The sequence below is a fragment of the Mustela putorius genome, unplaced genomic scaffold, assembly GCF_011764305.1.
Source record: "Mustela putorius furo isolate JIRA1106 unplaced genomic scaffold, ASM1176430v1.1 tig00003942_pilon_pilon_pilon, whole genome shotgun sequence".
In the NCBI taxonomy this organism is placed as follows: domain Eukaryota; kingdom Metazoa; phylum Chordata; class Mammalia; order Carnivora; family Mustelidae; genus Mustela; species Mustela putorius.
The window spans coordinates 7,445,653-7,459,542 of NW_025422087.1; the positions used below are offsets into that span (position 1 = coordinate 7,445,653).

The 13,890-nt window shown below is 35.4% G+C and overlaps 1 protein-coding gene and 1 pseudogene across 8 annotated transcripts in view; one reads left to right on the forward strand and one right to left on the reverse strand.

Annotated features, from left to right (window-relative positions):
• Positions 1-13,890, forward strand: part of PDS5B (PDS5 cohesin associated factor B) — a 205,320-nt gene that overhangs the window by 64,675 nt on the left and 126,755 nt on the right. Inside the window, exon 1 of one of the 8 annotated variants that reach the window (XM_013044910.2) lies at positions 4,331-4,349. The exons of 1 other annotated variant lie outside the window; for it this stretch is intronic. Coding sequence is in view for 5 of the 7 variants with exons in the window: in XM_004770805.3 (XP_004770862.1) it covers positions 12,641-12,735 (95 nt within the window). In the remaining 2 variants the exon portion in view is untranslated. Of the gene's footprint in view, positions 1-4,330; positions 4,350-4,387; positions 4,412-12,590; positions 12,736-13,890 lie in introns of those variants that run through there. 6 more of the 8 variants (XM_045069726.1, XM_004770805.3, XM_004770803.3 and 3 more) reach the window with 6 other exon arrangements.
• LOC123389018 lies at positions 8,456-9,468 on the reverse strand (annotated as a pseudogene).

Below are 13,890 nucleotides of genomic sequence, written 5' to 3' on the forward strand. Positions count from 1 at the left end.
TTCTCTAACATCTGACAGAATGGATTGTTCTCTTTAAAACACTTGTTTTACGTGTATAAGTCAATGAATTTTAGTAAGGTTAGCGTATATAACCATTGTTCTCCAAAGATTGCGGCGTCCATTTATGGTGAACAACTTTCTCAACCCCAATCCCAAATGACAACTCATCTATTTGATTTTTATGGATGTTTCATGGTGAATGTAATCTGTGCAATATGTAGTTTTTTGTGTTTGGCTTATTTATTTATTTATACATTTTTTAAATTTAATTTTTTATTATTAACATATAATGTATTATTAGCCCCAGGGGTACAGGTCTGTGAATCGCCAGGTTTACACACTTGATAGGACATACCTTCCCCAATGTACTTAACCCCCACCACCTTCTCCCTATCCCCCTCCCCCCAGCAACCCTCAGTTTCTTTTGTGAGATTAAGAGTCTCTTATGGTTTGTCTCCCTCCCGATCCCATCTTGTTTCATTTATTCTTTTCCTACCCCCCAAACCCCTCATGATGCCTCTCAACTTCCTCATATCAGGGAGATCATATGATAATTGTCTTTCTCTGATTGACTTATTTTGCTAAGCATAATACTCTCTAGTTCCATCCACGTTGTCACAAATGACAAGATTTCATTTCTTTTGATGGCTGCATGGTATTCCATTGTATATATATACCACATCTTCTTTATCCATTCATCTGTTGAAGGACATCTGGGTTCTTTCCATAGTTTGGCTATTGTGGACATTGCTGCTATAAACATTTGGTTGGTGTCTGGCCTTTTTTTTTTTTTTTTTTTTAAGATTTTATTTATTTATTTGACAGAGATCACAAGTAGGCAGAGAGGCAGAGAGAGAGGGGGAAGCAGACTCCCTGCTGAGCAGAGAGCCTGATGTGATACAGGCTCTATCCCAGGACCGTGGGATCATGACCTGAGCTGAAGGCAGAGGCTTTAACCCACTGAGCCACCCAGGCACCCCCAGTGTCTGGCTTTTCTTATTTGGAGAATGTTTTTGAGGTTCATCAGTGTTGTATCATATATCAGTACTTTGTTTCTTTTTATTTCTAATTAGTTTTACATTATATGGATATACCACATTTTGTTTATCCATTCATCAATTAGTAGATATTTGGGTTAACTTTTTGGCCATTAAGATCCTCATGTAACCTTTTTTAAGTGCAGGCCTTTGGGCCCAAGTATTAGGAGATTCAGCTGAGCTCCAAAAATTGGGAACCATCAGGTGAGGGTTTGGGAATCAGGTATAGATTAGTTTCAGTATAGTTGTTGGATAACTTCAGCATAGTTAATCTCTTTGATCCTCAGTTTCTTCATTTATAAAATGGGCATTATTAGGTAGTTCATCTTATAGTTAAGAATATTTGAGCACTTGTTTTTTTGCCCATATTATGCATTTAGGTATACAGTGAACAAAATTGGATTCTTGTTCCCATATAGTTCATAAAAGTTCAGAAGGGGTTACAGACATTAGAGGATAAACACATATTATTATTATTATTTTTTTTTTATTTTTTTATTTTTTATAAACATATATTTTTATCCCCAGGGGTACAGGTCTGTGAATCACCAGGTTTACACACTTCACAGCACTCACCAAATCACATACCCTCCCCAATGTCCATAATCCCACCCCCTTCTCCCAAACCCCCTCCCCCCGGCAACCCTCAGTTTGTTTTGTGAGATTAAGAGTCACTTATGGTTTGTCTCCCTCCCAATCAACACATATTATTTTTATAAATTCTTTGAAGGTAAAGTACAGGGGTGGTGTTGAAAGCATGTAATAGAGATTTAATTTAGTTTGGGCAGACTCAGGAAAGTGTACAGGATTGACATATGAGACTTGAAAAATCAGAGAAGGAATGACAGGAGGAAAAAGTTTTTGAAGCAGAAAGAGTAGTACACACTGAGAAAGAAGGATCTTGGCTAGGTCCCTTTAAGAAATAGAGTTGTGACAGGAGTATAGTGATTAAAGTGGTCAGAGTAGTATGTTTAGAACTTATTCAAAGGCCATTGGGAACCTATTTAAGAATTTTAAGTAAGGCAGTGATATGAAGAGATTAGTGTACCTTGGTACATTAGGTCATTAATGTACTGTGATCATCCTAGCTGCTGTTTGAAGAATGAATTGAAAGTGGCTTAGATTCAGTTGTGGTGAAATGATGGGCAAATGAAGGTGTATTTTATTTATATTTAGCAGGTAGCATTTACAGGACTTGGTTGTTTTTAAATGTTGAAAGGGCCACTCTCCCAGTTTTCTGGGAGGAACAAGTTGGGTACTCTAAGGCAGCATATACAGAGAGAATATAGAAGAAGGAAGGTTATTTTGGAGGGGGAAGAAGTGGGAGATAGTTTGTTTAGGGGAATTTTAAGTTCAACATACGTTTGTGAATAAACCAAGTGGAAATGTTAACTAGTTGTATATGTAGACCAGCATTCATAAGAGATCAATTAGTGTAGGGTATGTTTTATTTTGAAGTCTTTAGAGTAGGTTTTAAAAAGCTTAGGGCAAAAGTCTGGAGAAAAAAAAATATAGGTTAAAAAGTGGATAGAGGTGCCTGGATGGCTCAGTAGGTTAAGCATTTGATTCTTTATCTCAGCTCAGGTCTTGATGTCAGGGTGTGAGTTCAAGCCCTGCTTTGGACTCCAAAAAAAAAAAAAAAAAAAAAACAGGCCAGACACCAACCAAATGTTTATAGCAGCAATGTCCACAATAGCCAAACTATGGCATGGAGCCTCCTTTAGAAAACATCAGTAAAGGGGTTGGAATTGAGTTCTAATGAATTACTAATATTTAGAGCCTGTGTAGAAAATGAAACAACAAAGACAAGAGTGATCAGTAAGGAAGAGGTAAAATGGAGTAGAAACTGAAGGAGAAGAATGATCAAGAAGGAAGTTTTGATCAACTATTTCATACTGCTGAGAAATTAAGTAAGGATTAGAAAAGTGTTCATTTGATTCGACAAGTCAGTGATGACTTTTAGTTAGCTTTCACTGCTTAATCAATCACCCTAAAAATAGCACCTTAAAACAACCACCATTTATTTGGCTCCTGATTCTGTAGGTTGGCAGTTGAGTTTGGCTTAGCTGGGCGGTAGCTGGGCGGTTCTACTCATCTGAGTCAGCCTTAGTGATCTCCCACCTGGGCTTCCTCATGCATTTGCAGGTATACGTCTGTGGTCACCTGCTAGTTTGGGTGGGGCTGGCTTGTTCCTGATGCTCATGACTAGAATAACTGGGACCTCTCATTTTCCAGTGGGATAACTTCTGGGCTTATGCACTTTAAGTAGAGTTCCAAGAGCAAGTCAGTAACCTCAAAGGCAGAAAGGCAGAGCTTGCCAAAGATCCCACTGGATCAAGTTGTAAGATCATTTCAGATTCAAGGACTGGAAGAACACTCTCCTTGATTGGAGGAGCAACAGAGCCACGTTGCAGGAGTGTAGATGCAGAGAAGGGAATCATCTGTTGCTGTTTTTGAAGTCCACTACAATGATTACAGCAAAAGCATTATTGCTGGTGATGGTAGGTGTTGGAAATTGTTAGTATGAAACGTAGTTGGGAACTGAAGATGTGAAGGTAGAAAATATACTTTTTGCAAATATACTTTTGGCTGTGAAGGTAATTTAAGAGAGAAGATGGTAGTAGCTGGAGGGGTATTTGTAGTCTAAGCAGGTAGCTATAGTATTCCTTCCTCTCAAGAACAGAATGTATTGTGAGAGAAGGCATCTAGTAAACACTGAGGGTGCTTATGCAGAGGAAAGAGGAGACTACTAGTGAAGTCAGTCTTCGATAAACCTATAGAGGATGGGGTTTTGTGTACCTGTGAAGGGATTTGTTTTTGATATAAGGTTAACATACTTTCTAATAACAGGAAGGAAGGGAGAATGGGTATGAATGCAGTAGGTGAGCCAATAGATTAGTGATGGGAGACTGAGGGAAGTTCCTCTTTGTTAGAGCTTCTATGAAATGGAGGCAAGTTATTTGGGGGCAGGGGGGTTGTCTAAGAATTTGTTGATGAGGTTTGATGTGCATAGAAGAATACGTAATTTTATTCTCCCACTGAATAGGACATTGAGCTGATGACTAACTAGAGAAATACCAGTCATTCAGTAAATGAGAGATACTATCATTATTAATATAAAAATACTATTTTATTTATTTTGAAAGATTTTATTTATTTATTTGACAGACGGAGATCACAGAGAAGCGGGCAGAGAGTGTGGAGGAAGCAGGCTCCCTGCTGAGCACAGAGCCTGATGTGGGGCTCAATCCCAGGACCCTGGGATCATGACCTGAGCCGAAGGCAGAGGCTTTAACCCACTGAGCCACCCAGGTGCCCCATAAAAATACTGTTTTAAAGAGATTTAACTATACCTTCTATACTGTTAGATACAGGTACTACTTGAGATGTTTTAGGGACTGGGCTCTTTTTTCTGTTTGAACCAGTTAAGTTTAACTTTATTTCCTTCTGTAAGAGTGATGGTCCTTAAAAAGAATGTAGGCAAGAAATACATTTAACCTTTTGTAAATAAACATTGCCAAATATATGAACGGAAGGAGTTATTTTCTGAAAGGACTTCCTAAACCATTTAAAATTACTTTGTTTTACCAGAACTCAAAGGGATAATTATTAAATAGACTTAATTTGAATTTAAAAAAAGATTAATTCAAGTTGCATGGTGGCTTAGTGGTAACATTGTATATGGAAAAAAGTAGCTTTTTGTTTGAATAGTTGGAAAATATGTAAACGTGGCCTTAAGGTTCTATATTTAGGGAAAATTGACATAATTTATTTGTCTTTTATTCTCTTAGAAAATACTCACAATAGCTTTTTAATTGTCCCTGACCTAAGAATAAGCCTAACTTCTTATACTCTGTAAGGACTATGGACTGGAAGAGTTGTCTTTATGGAGGGCACCATCTGCTGGTTGTAAGAGGTACCGATTTTGGGAAGACTACCTTCTGCAATTACCATACTCTTTACAAATCATATTTTCTTTCTAATTCCACCTTTACATGGTAAAGTCCCAGGAAGAAAATTAGATCTTAATAAACATGGCCATGTATGGATTTGAGTAGTGATTTGATTTGGTTTGTGACCCTGAACTTGTCACATACTGGATTTTTAAGCACATTCATCATAAAAATGGCAGATGTCTGTCTTTATCTCTTTTCAGTTCAATTAAGAATGATTATTCCTATTACTCTTACCCTTACTCTTCATTTGCATTCACTGAAAGGAACTTGATATTTTTGTTTCAGTCTTATTTCATCTTAACATTTATTTACATCTGATAATATCAGAATGAAGAATGATGATACCATTGACTTTTTTTGTTGTTGTTCCTAGAACTGTCAGTATGATTTTTAAAAATACTGATATGTTTTCTTTAATTAATGATCATTTTATTTGAACTTATTCCAAGAGTATACAAGCTGTTTAGTATTAGAATATTTTCTTGTGTTTTACTTAATTGTTCTTACTGGACATAAAATGTAAATATAACAAATGTTGCATATAATAAAAGTAAAAACTTTTCTGAAAGTATTTGTTTCACATTACCCTTTGAAAGGAGGGAAATTCTGGATTATCATGGTTTTGCTATAAATTGGTGAAATTAAAAGTGTGTACATTTTGGGTGCCTGGTGGCTCAGTTGGTTAAGTGACTGCCTTTTGCTTAGGTCGTGATCTCGGGGTCCTGGGATGAGTCCTTCGGCAGGCTCCCTGCTTAGCAGGGAGTCGCTCCTCCCTTGTGCTCTCCCCCCTCTTATGCTCATTCTCTCTCTCAAATAAATAAATAAGATCTTAAAAAAAAAGAAGTGTGTACATTTTAAGTGGAGAAAGGAATTAGTCCTTTCTTAGTTCCGTAGTGTATATAGTATATAAAATGTATTCTGACACTGGTCATTTTATATAAATTATTTTTTAAGTACAGTTACTATTTTCTCATTTTCAATGTAAATAATTGTAATCCCATAGAGATGAAATAAGTTGTCAGATAACTTCTTTGACAGTCTGTTAAACCTAAGAGGAGCAGCTATATATCACTATCTCTTATTTTTTATTTCTGATAACAATTGAAGATCCCGTTTATTTCCTGTACCCTTCTCTTCTTCCCCAGTATTGGTCCCTCTCCCTCTTTCTTCTTTACTCCTTTTTTTTCTCTTTCGTTGCAGTTTGGTGTTTATTCCTATTATTCTCTGGAAACTTCTTTCTTAAAGATCACCTTGTTAGGTCCAAGGCAGTATTTGGTCATTTTATATGTATTTCTGAAATAATGAGCACTGTATGCCACCCCTTCATCTTCAAACTTTTTTTCCTAGGCTTAAAAAATTATTTTTTGCTTTTTTACCTTTTCTAACAACATTCTCTTTTTCTTCTGTCCCCTCCCCATATCAATATAGATACTTCCTCAAGGTTAAGTCTTGATATCTTAGCTAATCCTATACATTTTCTTGATTGATCTTGTAAATTCATAAAACATGAGCTATGCATGGTCCTAATATATTTTCTGCCCTTTATGTTCTCTAAAATTTCAGATCTACATTTTTAGTTGCCTTGTAGACTAAATTTTTTCCCTGAGACTTGATCTTTCTCTGGTTTTTCCCTATCTCCATTATGATGAGCATATATTTTGCTTGTTATTACATTTCTAGTGTTTAGCATGGTATATTGCCCAAGTAAATTCTCATTTACTTGGGTGCTTAAATATTTACTTGTAATTGACTTTAAGGAACAAAGGCTTTGAATCTTGTAATCATCTTCTACTTCTCTATTATTTTTTTTCTACTTCTTTTTAAAAATCATTCATAAGTTTTTGAATCTATTTTCTTGTTTTCCCATGACTTCCTATAGTCAGCTCCTCCTCCTTTCCTGCAATTTTGTAGTGGTTTCCTAACTGGTTTTACTGTATTTGATTTTGCCTCTTTCGGGGTTGTATTCCCTGTCAAACCACCATTTCTTAGGATAGTTCTGGTCATTCCCTCAGGAAGGATTTCCAGAGTACCTATTTTGTATGTGGCTCTGTAATAGATACTAGCATAAAAATGGTATACAGTCCTTGGCTTACAGAGCTGATAGCTTAGTAAGAGAAATAGACATAGACTAAGTTCACTAAATATGATAAATGCTAGTTATGATGTATTCAGTTTTTTAGCTGTAGGGGGTGGAGCCTTGCTCTGCTTGGAGATGTCAGGGAAAGCTTAAACATAGACTTACAGACTTGAGACTTTAAGGTACGTAGAGTTTGCTTGGTAGACATGTCTTATTATGAAGAAACGTCTTCTATATATTCACAGAAGTATTTCAGATGTGCTTCTAATACTGTTATTTATAAAACTGAAGTGCATACTGAGTAGACCTGCCCCTTTGTTGGCTCTTATCTTTTCCTCCTTAGCTCCCTTTACTTCCTCCCACCTTTTTCTTCAGTCACACTTCTAGATCCCAAGTAAAAATTTTGAACTTTCTTCTCTAGATTAGTAACACATTTGAACTGTTTTTTTTTTTTTTTCTGTCCTTTTTTTGTTCTGTATATTCTTACCAGCTTCATTTCCATTCACTTAGAGAAGTGGGCTTTCTTTCAATCTTGTATTTTCTAAGATTGTTATTTCTGTTAGGATAATTTTAGAATTTACTGTGATTTAATTATTTAGGGGGATTTTTTGGAATAGATTTTTGAGATCCGTCTTATTCATTTTGCTTTATAGTCACTGCTAAAGAGTCATGCAAGTAATAAGGACTTGACAAATTTTTGACTGTGACAAATTTTTTGACTATGTGGATGAGTTTATTTTACAGAGGCACCATGTCTACCTTTTTTATTTGCAGTCTGTGGTCATAATTGTGTATCTCTTGTTAGGAATGGTCAGCATCAGCTTTTATTTCTGTCAAGGCAAGGCAGAGACTCTCTTGACTTCCAGGTTCTGTGGAAAACTGGGAATCCTATCACATTTATTTACCTTCCCCTGAAATGATTTGTTCTGGACCTTTGCTAAATATCTTCTTTGGCCGAGGGAACATAGCTATGACCTTGGTTCTTGCTTTTCCTAATCTGAGTTCATGTAATTGTTCTCCCATATCATAATCTAAAAGTTTTTGTATTTTGCCCCACCCCCCCAAATGTGTGTTTTATTTTTAGAGAGAAATAAAACTGAGGTTTTTTCCAGTAAAGGGAAGATACAGCAGTATGAGATCATGTCCTGGTTACTTGTTAATTATCACATTCTATACAATATGGATGTGATCAACATGTATTCAGTGATAGTATGAATAAACATTTGAGATGTAAAAATCACATGCCACTTACCAATGTTGTAAACCCATAAATGTCTAAATAAATACCTAGAAATAAGTAAATTTTAGAAACTGAAGCTTTTCGCAGTGTTTATAGATCAACCCAAATGGTAGATACAAATAGTATAAATAAATTGACATTACTGTTAGTTTCCACCTAATTTCTTCATAAAATGGCTGTCTAGTGTTGCATTAGTGAAGATACTTCCTACAACCACATGGGTACCCCAGAGCCTATGATGAATCACTTTACAGCAGCCAAGATCATCCACAGAGAATCCTAAATGTCAATAGTGTTCATCTGTCTCAAAAAGAATGTTGTTGGTCTGTGTTCCAAAATATACTAACCAGATGATGGGTCAGTTAAGTCAGTACAATACCTTTCAGCTCGAAGAGCATAGCAAATTTTCTTAGCACCATTAATGAACTTTTCTAAAAGCATTTCTCTTTCATTTTCTGCCTCTTTGCTCCAAAAAGTCTTATCATTCTTAGTTTTCTGTGTTATAGTCAGAATCATTAGTTTGTTGGTAGCTCCTTCTGGAAACAGTGACTCAAAATCTCTTTGCAGCAATTCTGGACATGTCTGGATTGCACACTCTATTTTGGCATTTTCAAAGTAAGTTTCTGCACTGCTGATTTCTTGTTCAGGTGCATTATTACTGTGAAATTCATTCACATACTGTGCCATCACAAACTCGTGTCTCACTTGATAAAGATTTTGCTAGAACATTAGGTAAAGTTTTGCGAACCTGGCTTTTCTTCTGTGATGATTTTCTTCTGTGATCTCCCATTGAGATGACAATCAAAACCTATGTTCCCAGGAAGCTGGAATCTCTGATTCTGAGGTTGAAATGGTCCTAGAGCTTTATCAGGCCATACTGTTAGAGAGCATATATCTGGAGGTGCAAGGGCCACATGAGAGTCATCAGAACCTGAAGATCCTGCAGTTGAAAGTGCTTGGGGATTGACAGCCCTTTTAACTAAAGAGCAAAATCCTGGGAAATAGGAAACCAACCAGTCTAGCTCTATTACAGATCACAGTGGCAGAGGCAAAATATCTTTCCTTTTGTAATGTTATTCTGAGGGCTGTGACACCAAGATGGGTGAATTTAGAGGGGCTGTTGTAAGTGGAAACCATCCATACCAGTCCCGCTGCCATTTCCAGCTTATATTTTGCTTTTATATTAGGCCATGAATCTACCTGGAATTCCTTTTGTGTAAGCTGTGATATATAGGTTGATGTCATTTTTTGGAGGGGGAGTATTAAAGCGTCTCAGAACTTGAAAAAACTTCAACTTTCAAAAACTTTTTGAGCTAAGATTTTTATATAGCATAAAATTAACACTTTTTACCTATTTCAAGTGTACAATTCAGTGATTTTTAGGCAAATTTCCTGAGTATTGGGGTGTCTGGGTGGCTCAGTTGATTAAGCTTCTGCCTTTGGCTCAGGTTATGATCCCAGGGTCCTGGGATGGAGCCCCACATTGGGCTCCCTGCTTGGCAGGGAGCCTGCTTCTCCCTCTCCCTCTGCCCTTCCGACATGCTCTCTCTCTCCGTGTGAAATAGATAAAATTTTTAAAAAATGGGTTTATTGAACTGAACTGATACAGAAAGAAAAACTGCATACATATGGTATGCAAAACCTATGATACCATTACCACATAGCTGTCACTTGCTGTAAACACAGTCACTTCCAGAAGTTTCCTTGTGTTTTTGCTTTTTTGTCTTTGTAAGAACACACAATGTGAAATCGACCCTCTTAACAAATTCTTAAGTGTACAACACTGTATTAACTATAGATGCAATGTTGTATAGAACATCTCAGAATTTAATCATATTGTAAAACTCTAACTTTACACCCATTGAATAACAACTCCCCATTTTCTCCTCTCATCTCCTGGCAACCACTATTCTGTTTTCTTTGTCTTCTAAGTTTGACTATTTTAGTTATCTCCTATAAATGGGATCATGCAGTATTTGCCCTTATGTGATTGACTTATTTCACTCAGCATGTCTTTCATTTCCATTCATATTGTTGCAAATGGTAGGAGTTTCTTCTTTTTGAGCCTGAGTAATGTTCTGTTGTATGTATAAATCTCTTTTTCTTCATCCATTCATCTATTGATGAGCATTTGGGTTCTTTCTGTATTTTGGCTTTTGCGAGTAATACTGCAGTGAAAATGGGTGTGCACATACTTCTTGGACTTACTGATTTCCTTTTTTTGGGAGGTATATATACCCAGGATCAGGGTTGCTGGATTGTCTGGTAGTTCTATATTTAATTTTTTGAGGAAACTTCGTACTGCTTTTCATAGTGGGTGTATCATTTTACATTCGCACCAACAGTGTACAAGAATTCTTTGTTCTTCACCTCTTTGTCAACACTTGTTAGCTTTGATAATGGCCACCCAGCAGGAGTGAAGTGATAACCTGTTCTTGATTTGCAATTCTCAGTTGTGAAAATAGGAAGTTTTCTTCTAAAGTCAAGAACAAGACAAGGATGCCCACTCTTGCCACTTCTATTCAGCATGGTACTAGAAGTCCTACCCAGCATTTAGGCATTAAAGGCAAGAAATAAAAGGAATCCAAATTGGAAAAGAAATAAATTCCCCTGTTCACAGATGACATGATCTTATATGTAGAAAACTCTTAAAGACCCTACAAAAAAACTTTTAGAACTAATAAATTCTGTTAAGTTGCAGGATACAAAATCAACATGCAAAAATCAGTAACCTTTTGAGATACTACCAATGAACTCTTTGAAAAGGAGATTAACAAAAGAATTCCTTCACAATAGTATCAAAAAGAAAAAAGTTACTTTACAGTAAACTTTACCAAGGAAGTCAAAGTTGTATACTGAAAACTGTAATATGTTGGTGAAAGAAATAAGACATAAATGGAAAGATAATCCAGTGTTCATGGATTGGAAGACTTAATACTATTGAAATGTTAGGCAGTATTTGGAACTTTTCGTTTTGTTCTCTCTGATTTTTTTCTTACTGATATGCCCTGCTGTTGTTTTTCATATATTAAATTTCATGTATAAAACATGAAGGGTCTGTTTGTAAGCTAGTATTTCCCATTGATCCTTTTTTCCCCCGTGCACCAGTAAGTACCATGTCATCTAAGTAGATTACTTTAGCTTTATAGTGGGTTTTAATATTTGAGAACAAATTCATTTATAGTGTTTTTCTTCAAGTAGCTTGCTATTTTTGGCCTTTTGCATTTACATATAAATTTTTAAAAAAATTTTTCAAAATCAAAACTTGGGCTTGATTGGGATTATATTGACTATGTAAACACTGGGAAGATTTGCTGTCCTTATGGTATTTGAAACTTCCAATCCAGTCTATAATATCTCTTCATTTATTTAGGTTTTCTTTAATTTCTGTCAATGATTTTTCTCTGTAAAAGCACATCTTTTGTTAGATTCACTTGTAGATAGTTTATGCTTTTCTATGTAAATTGCATTTTTAAACTTTTTATTTGCTATCCATATGAATACAGTTGATTGGCTTGCATTTATTTATTTATTTTTATTGTAAAGATTTTTTTTATTTATTTGACAGAGAGAGATCACAAATAGGCAGAGAGGCAGGCAGAGAGAGAGAGAGAGGAGGAAGCAGGTTCCCTGCTGAGCAGAGAGCCCGATGCAGGACTCGATCCCAGGACCCTGAGATCATGACCTGAGCTGAAGGCAGTGGCTTAACCCACTGAGCCACCCAGGCGCCCTGATTGGTTTGCTTTTAAACCTTTTTAGTTTGCTATAGGTGTAAAGTTAAAAAGTAGTACACAGAATTCTGTAACCTTTCCGCATCTTCTGCCAGTGGTGACATATTATGTACCTGAAGTGTATAATATCAAATAAGGAAATTGACACTGATATAATATTGTTAATTAGATAACTGATTTTATTCAGTTTTCTTAAGTTTTTGCATAATATTTTTTCTCTTTCTCTTTCTGTCTCTGTGTAGTTCTGTATAGTTTGTTCCTGTATATAGATTCATGTCATTACTGTAGCAGTCAAGATATGGAATTATAAAGGAATTCCATGATGCTTACCTCTTAGTCTCATTTGTGTACCCCAGCAGCCACTAATCTGTTCTCCATGTCTGTAGTTTTATCATTTTGAGAATATTAGATTAATGAAACCATGTAGCCTGTATCCTTTTGAGATTGGCTCTTCCAATAAGCATAAGGACAGTTAAGTTATTGCATGTTTCAGTAAGTTCTTATTATTGCTGTGTAGTATTTCATTGTATGGATTTATCAGAGTTTGTTTAACCATTCATTCATTGAAGGGCTTTGAGTTGCTTCTGGTTTTGGGGTATATGAATAAGGCTTTTACAAATATTCCTGTACAGATTTGCATAAACACTGGCTTTCATTTCGTGGGAAAAATTCCAAAGAGTGCAGTTGCTGTTTGGTAAGTGCATGTTCAGTTTTATGAGAAACTGCCAGATTATTTTCAACTATTGGTTGTACTATTTTACATTTCCACCAGCAGTGTCTAGATTCAGTTTCTTCACATCTTGCTTGCTATATTTGATGTTATTGCTATTTCCTATTTTAGCCATTTAATAGTATATAATGGTATCTCATTGTGGTTTTAATTTGCATTTTCCAGTGATTAATGGTGTTGAACATCTTTTTCATATGCTTATTTGCCATTTGAATTCCCTCTTCAAATGTCTGTTCATGTCTTTTGCCCATTTTGTAATTGGTGTTTAGTGTCTGCATGGTATATTATCTCCTTCTTTTACTTTCAGCATCTCATATCGATATATTTTTAAATGTTTTTTGTAAACTCTTTATATTGAAATTTTTAAAATCTTGTTTTTTAACCTGATTATATATGTCAAATATGTATAGTGTAAAGTGCATAGTATGTGCTAAGCAATGTTGTAAGTGCTATATTTACTTATAGCTTCCAATTTTTGTTTGGCTAATTTGTTATTTTCATCCTATTCTTGAAAATTAATTCCTTGGATGTAAACTTTAGCTTTGCAATTATATTCTTTTCTCACATTGAGGATGACATTTTGTTGTTTTCTGGCTTATCTTGTGCTGACATACAAGTTTAAACTGTTCCTTTCAAAGTAATATGGTTGCTTTAAGGTTTTATTTGTCTTCTACAATTCTTATTATTTTGAGTTTAATTTTGTTTGGCTTCTTGAATTTATGGATTGATATTTTATGCTGTTCTACTCAGATAGGGGCTCTACCTTCATTTATCTTTTGGTACTTCCATGAATCGTAAGTTAAACTTTCTGTCCTTTCTTGTTCTTTATATTCTTTTGATTTCTCTTCCAGTTTGCTAATTTTAATAGCTTTTTCTAATCTGCTAATAAACTTGTCCATTGAGTTTTTAATTTTAGTTTTTGCATTTTTTGTTTTAGAAGTTTGACTTTCTGTTCTGGTTTGCTTTCTATAATTATTTATTCCTTGAGTTATTTTAGACTTTGATTTCTTTAAAATAAATAAATAAAGTAGTTTTGTAATCTGCTTGAGAATTGTAATATATGAAGTCTTTGTGTGTTCTGTCTTGGTGCCTGGTATTTCTGCTGATTCTTGCACATAG